The sequence below is a fragment of the Lutjanus erythropterus genome, chromosome 2 (genome assembly GCF_056507025.1).
Source record: "Lutjanus erythropterus isolate fLutEry1 chromosome 2, fLutEry1.hap2, whole genome shotgun sequence".
NCBI classification, from domain to species: domain Eukaryota; kingdom Metazoa; phylum Chordata; class Actinopteri; order Lutjaniformes; family Lutjanidae; genus Lutjanus; species Lutjanus erythropterus.
This window is the reverse complement of record NC_139318.1, coordinates 41,117,560-41,130,184: the sequence shown is the minus strand read 5'-3', so window position 1 is coordinate 41,130,184 and position 12,625 is coordinate 41,117,560. Positions and strand designations below refer to the sequence as shown.

The 12,625-nt window shown below is 37.5% G+C and overlaps 3 protein-coding genes across 3 annotated transcripts; 1 reads left to right on the top strand and 2 right to left on the bottom strand.

Annotated features, from left to right (window-relative positions):
- Positions 1-769: 769 nt before the first annotated feature.
- On the bottom strand, positions 770-1,607 carry LOC146332176 (transcription factor HES-5-like). Its single transcript, XM_084745767.1, has 2 exons — positions 1,406-1,607; positions 770-1,292 (listed from the first exon to the last, which is right to left on the bottom strand). Exons 1-2 carry the CDS (start codon positions 1,526-1,528, stop codon positions 879-881), a joined length of 537 nt encoding a protein of 178 aa, XP_084601893.1. The 5' UTR covers positions 1,529-1,607; the 3' UTR covers positions 770-878.
- A 6,101-nt stretch (positions 1,608-7,708) lies between these two features.
- Positions 7,709-8,364, top strand: LOC146332175 (transcription factor HES-5-like). The gene is made up of 2 exons (XM_084745755.1): positions 7,709-7,846; positions 7,960-8,364. Exons 1-2 carry the CDS (start codon positions 7,724-7,726, stop codon positions 8,341-8,343), a joined length of 507 nt encoding a protein of 168 aa, XP_084601881.1. The 5' UTR covers positions 7,709-7,723; the 3' UTR covers positions 8,344-8,364.
- Positions 8,365-10,815: 2,451 nt separating this feature from the next.
- Positions 10,816-12,315, bottom strand: LOC146332174 (uncharacterized). The gene is made up of 2 exons (XM_084740056.1): positions 12,169-12,315; positions 10,816-11,725 (listed from the first exon to the last, which is right to left on the bottom strand). Exons 1-2 carry the CDS (start codon positions 12,222-12,224, stop codon positions 11,491-11,493), a joined length of 291 nt encoding a protein of 96 aa, XP_084596182.1. The 5' UTR covers positions 12,225-12,315; the 3' UTR covers positions 10,816-11,490.
- Between the last annotated feature and the right edge of the window lie 310 nt (positions 12,316-12,625).

Sequence of the window (12,625 nt, the reverse complement as noted above, 5' to 3'; positions counted from 1 at the left end):
GTACGGCTTGTTACATCTTATTAAAGTACAAGAGCCTCAAAGTTGTACTTTGGTACAGTATTTGATTTAATTTCTATACACACTGCACAGCAGCCATTCAAATTAATGCAACCCAGAAGTATATAAACAGTGTAATCCTCATGTTGTTATTGCATTCAAATGATGTTGTTGTAAAGGATGACATGACAAAGCTCAAGATTCCGTTGATGTTTTTTATTCAAAACGAATTAAAAAGGTCTCATCATAGAGACCTGAGTGGTGATGATACATCACAGGTAATACTTGAAATCCAAGACATTGTACTCAGATAGAGCAGAGTGAACAACTTCAGTATCTTTACAAAAAAAAAACAGAGAATTGTTTAGTAAAACCTAAACAAAGTGAACCGACTCTCTCACACTGAGAGAAAGTAACTTTGTACTGTTGACACAACAGAACATGTTGATGATAGAACAGATGATTTAAAAACCCAACATGGGTCAATAATCTTTTACAAAGTAAAGAGTCAATCAAGGAATTCAAAAAGAACAAAGTGCTACCAGAAAGTAGCTGAGATTCGCCAGTTCCTGTCCCTACTGATACAGAGGACTTACAGGACTTAAAGGCAGATATGATCATGCTGGTCAGTATTGACCAATATCTGAATACACTGATAATCAATGAGAGAATGTTACAGTATTCACAGAATACGACTTCATACTACTCAGTATTTTCACATTTTCTTTGAAAACATCTTCCCAAAACTCAACTGAAATATAATATAATAAGTCCAATATGATTTTGCACAGACACCTCTGTTACATTTCAGAGTCTGATAATAATCTTTGACCAATGTGGTCATGTGAGTTTGTCTGGTAGTAAGTTCAGTGTGTAGGTGTCTACCACGGCCTCCAGAGGGCGCTGTTGACTGGACTGTTGTCTTTGGTGATGCTGGTCTGGACTGTGGAGCTCAGAGGAGAGAAGTCAGCCTCTCTCAGGTTCTTATCAGAGGAAGACTGCAGCTGGTTGAAGTGGTTCAGAAGACGTCTCTGGGACTGTGTCTTCACCTGCTCCCTGGACAGGAAGTGTTCCACCTCTTGGACACACCTGGAGTATCCCTGATCAACAGCTGGATGCTGCTGCTGCTGCTGCAGCCGTCTCAGGACACAAACTGTCATCTCCAGGATGTCTGCTTTCTCCAGCTTGGAGTCTGGCTGCTGTTTGATGAACTCTGGACCCAGGAGAGACTTGAGCTGCTCAATGCTGCTGTTGATTCGCTCTCTGCGTAACTTCTCCACCAGAGGCTTTCTGAGCTGCAGGAAGAAGAAGACAGTCATTAATCAACTTGTTCTGGAGGAAAGTGTGAGCATGAAGAAAGACAAGCTGTCATTAATGATATTTAAATGTTGTTGAATCTTGAATTTACCTTGTGGGTCAGAGTCAGATGGTCCTGAGAATTGGTGATAGCTGCAGTGATTGTAGGTGCCATGGCTGGATCTGTGTGCTGTAGAGGTCTCTGTAGAGAGAATCTGATCTCTGCTGGCTTCATCCCTCCTATTTATAGTCCCACATCTCCATATGAATGTGTGGGTCTTGGTCTGACTGAAGTTTCTCACAGTCTCAGCCAATCAGAGAGCTCAGTGACACAATAAGGCATGTGGAGCAGCAGCACGCTGAAATGCCTCAGGGACAATGGTTAAATCTCAGGGGAACAGGTGGAGGACTGGGGGGGTGATGGAGAGAGACTCTTGGAGCTCTGTGTGAATCTGGGAAAGTGGTGACCCTGTAGAGAGAGCAGATCTGCTGCCTGATGCTGGGATCAATGACTTTGACTGAGCACACGCTCATCATCCCATCACACACGTGGGAGACTGAGTGGCTGATCGTACTCAACATCAAAAACAGCCTCATTCCTTAGAAGCTGTTGCATCTGCACTATTAATTCAAGTACCAGTCCTTGAGAAAATTCCTGTGTTAAAAAAACGGAAACATCAGGATTTTAAAACAAACAATTCATTAATAATCATCTTTAATGTTAATGCAAATATATGCAATAATATAACCTGGTACCAGACGTGTTTTTTAAAGAAAACAGTTCTTACAAGTTTAACACATATTGCAATGATGGTAACTAAGTGAAACAGTAAATTCAAACTTATTCAGCTGAAAGTCTTCCAGATGAAACAGATGTGCCTTCTGTCTTGTGACAAGTTGTTTCAGTTGAGGTTTTTCCCGCCTTGAATCCTGGGAGCTGATCAATGCAGCACAAAAGGAGTTTGAAGGCTTTATTGACGACTGCATTCAGCAGGGGGCAGAACCTGACGGCACAAAGTATCTGGAGAGAAAACAATGAGTTTTAGCGCCCAAAAGTGAAGGAAGATATGAACGGAAAGTTGGTTAGAAGCAATTGATTCATATTTCAAGGAATACCAAATTACTTTTTTATGTTTACCAAAACAAATCCTGACAAAAAAGTCTGTGCTCAAGGCTCAACAATAAAGACTGCTTCAGTAAAATGCCATGTTGGGGAAGTAACTTCTTTGTGTATTATCATGTTAAACTGAATATTTTGGGATTTTAGACCGACAAACAAGACATTCAAACACCTCATCTTGGACCTTGGACTTTAAAAACTGGGATTTATTATTATTTGATAACCATTAACCATTGGTACACTCATAAGTAAAGTTTAACTTCTGCCAGGAACAACTAAATGTTAAACCCTGTTGTTTTCTTGTCTGTTAGTTAATTTAAGTCAGTCCATTCATATCAGACCTGGGCAAAGTACGGCTGTTCCACAGGCTGGATTCTTCCCACTGAAAGTTTACATGTGGCCTGCAAAGCCATCATGAGAACTTAGAACTATTACAACTAAAATCAAAGACAGTCAATATAATTTCGCCTACTGTTAAGCAGTTATTGGGCCTTTATTTCGAAAGGGCTCAGTGCTGTGTTCACTGTATCCATCATGCATGGCGTACTGTAAAACTTAAAGTTTTGGTCCTTGCCAACCAATATAATTTGATCACAAGTCCATTTTTTCTTCACTGAAGTCGCTGGTAAAGTTTTGTGTGTCTGGCCCAAGGTCAGTTTATCATGTGTCCCTATATGGAAAATAGTTGCCCACCCCTGATTTAGATGTTTCTTAAAACACAAGGAATTTAGACAAAGGCGCATGTGTGTTAAAACATGAAGCAAAACAAAAGTTTTGTTGTAAGGGCGACATTTCTCCGACAGTTTGGCATCCTTCAATGGAATAAATAAAAAAGGCTCAGAATGAAATGATGACCTGGTAAACAAGAGGGGAAATGAAGTTGGCAGAAGTTAGCAAGCTGGGAGCAGACAGAGACAGACAGTGAAAGAAAAACAGAAAAAAAAAGAGACTAAAGAGGGAGAAAAAAAAAAAAAAATCTTCCTCTGAAGTGTGCCAACTCCCCTCGGAGAATAGTCAGGTGCTGGTGGGGTTGAGGATGCTAATCACACTGAACTGTGACTCTGCCTCTCACGGCTTTCCCACACTCTGGCCATTGACAGGCTCCCACTCAACAATAGACATGTGCCTTGTTAAATGCTAATTCAACCGCACACACACACACACACACACACAAACACACACACACACACACACACACACACACACACACACACACACACACACACACACACACACACACACACACAGGCAGGCAGCTCCTGGCCGCAGCTCTCAGCTCTGCCCTCGGGCTAAAGTTTGTTGTTTAGACACTTCAATTAGGAGACGAGAGCAGGAGAAATAAACACAAATATTTTGACTGGGGATCTCCCCTAACAACCAGTCAATTAAATATAATGAACTCATTAATTATATGCACCATTAAACTACATATATGCTTTACTTTTACCTCCATGTTTAGCATCGGGAAGCAGTAAACATTTATAACATAATGTAGTTTAAGCAGATATAAGATACTATAGATGCATGATATGGTTAAAAAAAAATCTTATTATGAATATTTTAATACATTGCAGTTGCAATGTGAATAATCATTACTGGGAATGATCACTTTTGCATCACTATTTTCATTTTCAAAACTTTTAAAATCATGATGATGTGACATTTGTTGTTGTTCAGACCAAACAAAGATGTTTTCTTACATCTGGAGAAGAAGATTTGTTGGCCAGATCATCTCTATAATGCTGCTGTTTTATCACACATTTTACAATCATCAAAAAATTGCAGATTCTGCTACTAGGCCATTTTGTGATTTTGATAATATATTGATTAATTGTGCAGCCCTGGTATAAAGGACATTTTTTTTAAGTATTTATAATAGACTGTGCAATAGATATCAGGGAAGCCAGCTCACTAAATATTTTTAAAAGAAGGCTAAAAACTTTTCTTCTAACTTTTCACCTTTTATCTAATGACTTTCCTGATTCAGGTCTGAAGCTACACTTTGCTTTGTACTGTTTAACTTGATTTTATGCATTCTGTATACTGGGTATGTTTTATTTTCCATTTCATGTCATGCATTACTTATTTTTATCTACTTTTTTACTATTATTAGGGAGTGTTTTTTGTTCTCCATCTTATTTTACATTGATTGTAGCATTTTATCCCTGTTTTTGCACTGGATGCATGTCATTTCTTTGTTGTAAAACACTTTGAGCTGCATTTCTTGTCACTGCATCTTCATTAAAAGAAAACAAAAACCATTCAACTTTGCACACGTCTCTAATGTAAATAATTTAAATATTTCACATTTTAGTATGTCTGTACTGTAGTAAGATATGCTTTATATTATGTGTGTGTATACACTCTATTTTATGTATGTATTCTATAGATATTTATATTATTATCTACAAGGTATTCTAGGGCTTTTTGCTACTATTTGATCCTATTTTAATTTCTTTTGTTACTTGTATTATTTTTTTTATTGATATGTATTTTTCTCTTCTTATGTCTTTGTATATTATTGTGTGTTAAAGCTTTGATAATTTAGGATTTTAATCTATTATTTTTCATTTATATTTAATTGAAAACCTTTATTAATCAAATGTCAAACACAAAGTACAAAACTGAGTTCCAAAGTATTTTTTCTTTTCTTTTCTTTGCATTTTTGTTGTGTTAAAACACTGTCTTCCATCCAAACCTCTCAGAAAGAGATTGAGAAAAAACACTTGTGCACACAAAATAAATGAAATAAACAAAACGCCCACACAAAAAGTAAATAAAAAGGGGTTTGAGCTAAATTTATTTGAATTTTGTACAAACGATGACAGACCTCTTGCTTAAAATTTCCCTCAGTGGGTAATTTCCAAATGTTAAAAAATATAAACACAGCAGATATGATCTAAAGATGCATGTTGTCATGTTTAGTGAGTAAAAAATGTGATTAAAAATTCAGTAGTAAAGAATTCCTCCTCCACCCCCTCACAGACGTCTTTGTCTGGTCCGTCTCTATTGTCCCTCTGGGGCTCTGTGAGTGAGTTTTCCCTGCTTTCCCACACTCTGTCCATTCACTGCCTCCAAGAACAAAAGAAGTGTGTCTGGTTGCACATCACATTAATTATGGAGTCAGTTTACGAGTTTGGTCTCACTGCCTCTGAATGGAAATTCCTGTCATCAAGACTCGTCATTACCAGGCTTTTGTAAAATGTCTATGAGGAATGCAGACATGCTAAAGGATTAATGAACATTCAAAAGCTCTTTTTTCTCCCCCTCCTCCTCTGAATGATTGTTCCTCTGGATTCCACGCTGTTTATTTTGACAGGAAGCGTAACAGGGAGTCTATTCCTGAATTGATAAGATGCTGGTTATCATGCAATGAGACACAACAATGAAACTTAACCTAAATAAAACGTGATCAAACTATCTTCCTCCAGCTGCTAATAAAGATATTTGTGTATTTGTAAAAAATATTTAAAAGACAGGCCTTTGCATCCATGATATTAATTAACAGTTGCTTATTTACATCCATCAGTTATGGAGTTACAGTGTTTGTGTCACCTGATGAATTATTAATTCAAATGTTCACTCTCTTTAAGCTGTTTAAAGTCTCCATCAGCTCCTCAAGGAGTTATTATAATAAAAATATTCATTACAGCTGCTATTTATTACAACATAGTGTGTTTTAAATGTCCATGAAGTTGCTTATATGCTTTTTCCACAACATGGTATGTCTTAAACTATTGCAACCATTGTACGTTTGTATTTTTTTAATTATTATTCTTGGCTGCCAAACAACATCTGGCAAAGATACTGCTGATGAAAATGAGCCTGAGCTAACAGTGCATTTAGATCATACCCATTTATTCATTTATGTATTTATTTATTTGAAAAGGGATAATGTGCATTAATCATTATTCAAATTAATGTAAGTGCTCACTGTAAAAAAAACATGTAGGAATTTAGTGGAATCAACTAATTTATCATCATGAAATAGACATGTTTTATTTGTTAAAGTTAATTGAGCTCAAAATTCAGAACACTACAAAACAAGACTCATAAACATGAGTTCTTCTAATCTGAAGTTTACTTGAAATGATCAGTTTAATTGAACTGCAGAGTTCAATCGACTCATTAAATTAAGTTTTTGTTAAGAAACATCACTCAAACTCTTCAGGGACCATATATGAAAACCTGCTGGGTGTCTCTAATACACTTTAAGATGAGTCGTGGTTTTTAAAATTATAATAAATGTTAAAAGTCATAAATGGTCACAACACGACTGAAAAGTTGTTGGTCCAACTTAATATTCAAGGATTTAAGGACAATTATTATCATTATACAACACAGGGCTGTACAATGAAAGTAAAGCTGTAGTTCCTTCATAATACAACATACAGAGCATATAAAGGATAAATTAAATTCAGAGAAGACTGGGCGAAAAAATTACATATTAAAGGAGAAAAGTAAGAAAGTTTGAAGGAGCTACCAGCCGCTGAATGTGCATGTACAGCTGATCCCAACCTGAACTCTGCTGAATGTGTTTTATCATGAACAGTTTAATCAATATCACTTTATTAATAACACTTTAACATTTTGTTTGTTTTGAAGAACTACAAAATTACCTTAACTTGTCTTTTCAAATTCAGGCAAGTGAAAATTTTCAGGTAGCCTGGACACTGATTTAAAACAAGTACTTTATTTTTCTTAAAGTGCTTCTTCCATCATTGATGAATTCTTTCTCAAAACCTAAAGATGTGAATTATGGAACCAAAACATGTGATATAAGGAATCCCAAGATGTTGTTATTTTCTTAAAGTTTGGCAGGACGACCAGCTCAACTGCAGATTCAGCAACATTACCAGACCAAAACCAAACAAGCAAGAGGAAAACTGTTTATCCACTGCAAAGTGTTAATATCACAGATAAATTTGATAAGTTTGCATTATTATTATGCAGAAATATTTGCAGGTTCAGCTTTAGAAAATGTAACATGTTTTCTTTATCAATGTGATGATGAGCGTGTGCTCAGTCAAAGTCATTGATCCCAGCATCAGGCAGCAGATCTGCTCTCTCTACAGGGTCACCACTTTCCCAGATTCACACAGAGCTCCAAGAGTCTCTCTCCATCACCCCCCCAGTCCTCCACCTGTTCCCCTGAGATTTAACCATTGTCCCCCCGGGCAATAACAGCATTCACGGCGCTGCATCTCTTATTGTCTTACGGAGCTCTGTGATTGGCTGAGACTGTGAGAAACTTCAGTCAGACCAAGACCCACACATTCATATGGAGATGTGGGACTATAAATAGGAGGGATGAAGCCAGCAGAGATCAGATTCTCTCTACAGAGACCTCTACAGCACACAGATCCAGCCATGACACCTACAATCACTGCAGCTATCACCAATTCTCAGGACCATCTGACTCTGACCCACAAGGTAAATTCAAGATTCAACAACATTTAAATATCATTAATGACAGCTTGTCTTTCTTCATGCTCACACTTTCCTCCAGAACAAGTTGATTAATGACTTTCTTCTTCTTCCTGCAGCTCAGAAAGCCTCTGGTGGAGAAGTTACGCAGAGAGCGAATCAACAGCAGCATTGAGCAGCTCAAGTCTCTCCTGGGTCCAGAGTTCATCAAACAGCAGCCAGACTCCAAGCTGGAGAAAGCAGACATCCTGGAGATGACAGTTTGTGTCCTGAGACGACTGCAGCAGCAGCAGCAGCATCCAGCTGTTGATCAGGGCTACTCCAGGTGTGTCCAAGAGGTGGAACACTTCCTGTCCAGGGAGCAGGTGAAGACACAGTCCCAGAGACATCTTCTGAGCCACTTCAACAACAGAGAGGCTGACTTCTCTCCTCTGAGCTCCACTGTCCAGACCAGCAGTAAAGACAAGAGTCCAACCACCAGCGCTGTCTGGAGGCCGTGGTAGACACCTACAGACTTCAGGAGTGAATCTGAACTGATGTTGAACTGATACTCTTGGACTGACAACCTCATTTCATCTTCTCATTTCATTCTTGTGATGCTCTTATTTTGAAGAGTTATTGCATATTTTACTGCAGCTTTTCATTTTTATCACCTTTCACAAAGGTTCTGTGTTTCTGTGATATTTGCAAACAACATGTTGGCTACTACTGTAGTTCAAAGATACTTATTTCTGATCCTGTTACTCTGTGAAGTAAACATTACTATTCCCAGTGGGAATGCTTTTATATTGTCAGAGACACTGACAGTGATGTTTGTACTTTTCCTCCTTTTAGGAGACACAGTTAATCATGTTGAACATGTTTCAGATTTATATGTGATATTCACATACTCTGCTTATTGAAATGTAATTTCTGATGTATCTCTAGATATCTCAATTGTCTGCATTTTCAGCAGAACAATTTTGTGCATGAACAAATTCATCATGACAAACGTGCTGCTTTATAACTCTGTGAGTGACGGCACTCATACCTTCAGTGAAGGGAAATGTCTCACAATGAATGTATCTCTTCAAGCCAAGTGATGCGCATTAAAACAATCACAAAAAAAACAGAAAACATTTGTTTGTGGTATTTTTTTCTGGCAGGTGTTTTACAGCTTATTTCAAAATGTGTTTTAAAACTGGAGATAACATGGTGAGCGTGTATGAACAGCTGACTGACGCAGAATAATGAGTGAAATGTCTCAGTGAGATTAAACTGACCTCATTTAGTCACGGAGCGTTCAGCGGGTTTTGGTTGTTGTGTGATTACACACTTTGAAAAGATCAAATGATGGACATGATGTTCAGTGGTGGAAAGTAACTAAGTACATCCAGTTAAGTTCTGTACTAGAGTTCAATTTTGAGGTACTTGCACTTTACTTGATTATGTCTATTTAATGCTCATTTATACTTCTACTCCACATTAAAATATTGCTCCTTTTTATTTCACTGCATTTATCTCACAGCTTTAGTTAGCATGTATTTTACAAATTAAGGGTTTACACACAAAACATTTGATTTAGAGTGAAGATTGTATGAAGGATTTACTGCTTTTCTTAAATGACAAACTGAATCACTTTGAGGTGTCAGTGATTCAAACTGAATCACTTTGAGGTGTCAGCTGTTGGTCAGACAAAAGACATCTGAATGTGTCATTTTCAGCTCTGTTTAATTGTGACAGTGATATATAAGAATTGATTGATGGAGAAAATAACCAGCATATTAATTTATCATGGAAACAATCATTAGTTACAGTCCGGGTCCAACAAACTCCACCTCAATCAACTACAGCAGTGACATCCTGCATGTGTCATGTGACAATAATCCAATGATATAATATACATGTATATAAATGTATAACAGTCATGGGGACATGTTTCTGCAGAGTACTTTTACTTTTAATATTCAAGTACATTTTCCTGATTTTATGCACATAACACACTAACATTTTAAATGCAGGACTTTTAATTAACACAGTATTTTTACAGTGTAGTATTAGTATTTTTACTGAAGTAAAGGATCTGAATACTTCCTCCATCACTGATAATGTGTCTCAGTAAGATGTTTGGCCTTTATGAACCTCCAAAACAGCTTCAGCATAAATTCATCATGTCTGCTTCATTTGGTGTTTTGTTTTTGTCTTTGTGCGACCGTTTGAATTTGTAATGTTTCACTACTCTTTTGTTCAGGTTCCTGCTTTTGTTTTTGCAAGTTTCAATCCAGCATCATTGGCAGGTACTGAGACAACAAAATGCTGTTAGTATCAAACCAGAACAGGATTACCAGTAAGGGGTACATATGACTGATAGTAATTTGTCACCTGTCTGGACGCCTGCGGTGTTACTGGGTTATCAGTGCAAACTTTGCACAGGCCTGTCCCTCCTCATCTTAAATTAATTCATTAAACAGACATGCACCACTAGAGGGCACTGTGTGGTACCACATGGACAGACCGTCTGTGGACAAACCGTGGTGTCAGTGAAGGGAAACATCCTTTATATGTACATATTGCCACCACTTATTGAACTGCACATATCCCACTTTCTCAAACAGGCAAACCAGAACTGTGATCACTAATAATTTGACATGTTGCACATGAATTTGGTCTTTTTCTACCTGTACATTGCAAACTTGTATCTGTATATTATCACTTGTACTGTGTCTGTTTTTGTTACCTGCCTTGGACTATGGATGTAAACTCGCTCTCTTAAAATTCACTGTGTTTGTGCTAATGTTCATTAACGTGCACTGTCCCTAAATAAAAGATCAAATTAACAAATAAGGATGAAAATATCCCCTAGATTTAATTATCTGTACAGAATATGACTTTAGTTATTAGATTCTGAATTTAATTTTCCTTTTTACTTGAACATGAAGAGTTTTAATGATGTATTCCCCCAAAACTGATTTAAATAAGGCAACATGAAAACACTCTTAAATCTCTTACGCATTTATTTTTCTTGAAAACTGAAAAAAATAACAACTCAAATTTCAATCCACTTTGGATAAATAAAAATTTAAAAAACGTTGAATGGAACAAAATATGCATACATGGCATACACAAAACAATAACAAAAACCCTTTCAGAAGAAAGGTTGGTGTTTAACAATATGCTGCATTATACCTTGAAACAAGGCAGACAGTAATCACACATTATTAATCTATATTTTCACAGGAAGAATAGGTGCTTTGTTTGGTTTAAGCAGATTTATCTGCAGTTAATTAATAAAAATGTTGAAACATTTCCTAAATATTTAAACATCAGCAACTATTTCCTGCATAGTTACAAGACCAGGTTTATCTTCTGTGGTCTACAACCATCAGAGTTATAAATCTCACAAATAGCAGCATAACATTTTTTAACAATTCAGACTCTTCTTTTCTGTCAGTCACCTTTCCCTTTGAGTCAAATTTTCTTCCTCTAGATACTGTTGAAGCCAACAGGTCTGTTTGTCATAATGCAAACAACGCATTTCTCTATATAAACAGGTTTTCAGCAAACAGAGAAGCAGCTGGCATCACTAAAATCATGCAGTTCACACATCAGTCAACTGCAATATTGCTTTAAGGCAGGTTCAGTGATTTGTTTTAGTCCATTCCTGGTTGTCATCAACAGCACAGTGGAGCCAGGTCTTCCTCTGCGTCGGGAAACAGACGTAAAATGTCCCGTGAGTACTTGGAGTAGCCGTTGTGCGACAGCAGGGCCTTTCTCAGGGTGAGGAGGGACTTTGTTTTCTCCAGGAGGTCTGCGAGGGGGATCCCGCTCTGCAGGTGTTCTCCAATCAGAGCCTTCAGCTTCTCCACTCCGGTGCAACATTTCCTCTCCAACATGTGGAGTTTACACCTGAGAGAAAAAAGAATCATGACTTTTATTAATATGTTTGTCAGTTTAGTAAAATAAACTTAATAAAATAAAAACTTTTGCAGGCTTAAATCAGCTATTTATAAACTAGAGAAGACAACTGAAGAAATTGTGGGTGAATGCTGGCTGACACTAAACTGCACTGCTTGCATGAAAAGTTGAATAAGAATGTATGAAAGATGATGAACATTTTAAAGTTTGTTTAAAAGCTGACACCAAACTGAACTGCTGGCTTTAATTCATCTGTAGAAGTAGCTGAAGGAGAATGAAGAGTCAGGGAAGTGGGAAAGGGTCTAATTAGTATAAATGGGATTTAAAAAGTGAATGCATTGAAGTTTTGGAAGGTTTGAATGGAGCTTATGTTTTGAAGTATGAATGAGTAGAACAAAGTTGAAAAGAGCATGAACTGTAGCATTGATTCTTACCTAAAGAGCTGCTCCTTCACGGTGTCCTGAAGAGTGAGGTCTGCGTAGAGAGCCATTTCGAGGTTTGTAGATCTTGTGGTGGCGAAGTTCTGCTGGTGCCTGTGAGGGTTCAGAGGACGTCTCCGTTGACTCCTGCGTCCCGGCCCTGCATTTATGCTGCTCATCCTGCGCCCTCACTGCTTTTCAGCCAATCAGGACGCTCGGAGCTCGGGACAATAGACTTAATTTAATGCCTGTCACACAGAACAGGTGGGATGCTTTATCTGTATGCCATAGATCAGGGAGGTCAGTGGGAAAATGTTTTTCCTGAAGTGGACACGGGAAAATTATTCCTACTGTGACCCTTTAATGTCACTATACTAGGCGTGTGAAATGAAAATAAAACCAAAACTTACATTCCAGTTAAACTAAACAACATTTTAATGTATTATAACCTTCATTCAGTGATAATCAGATA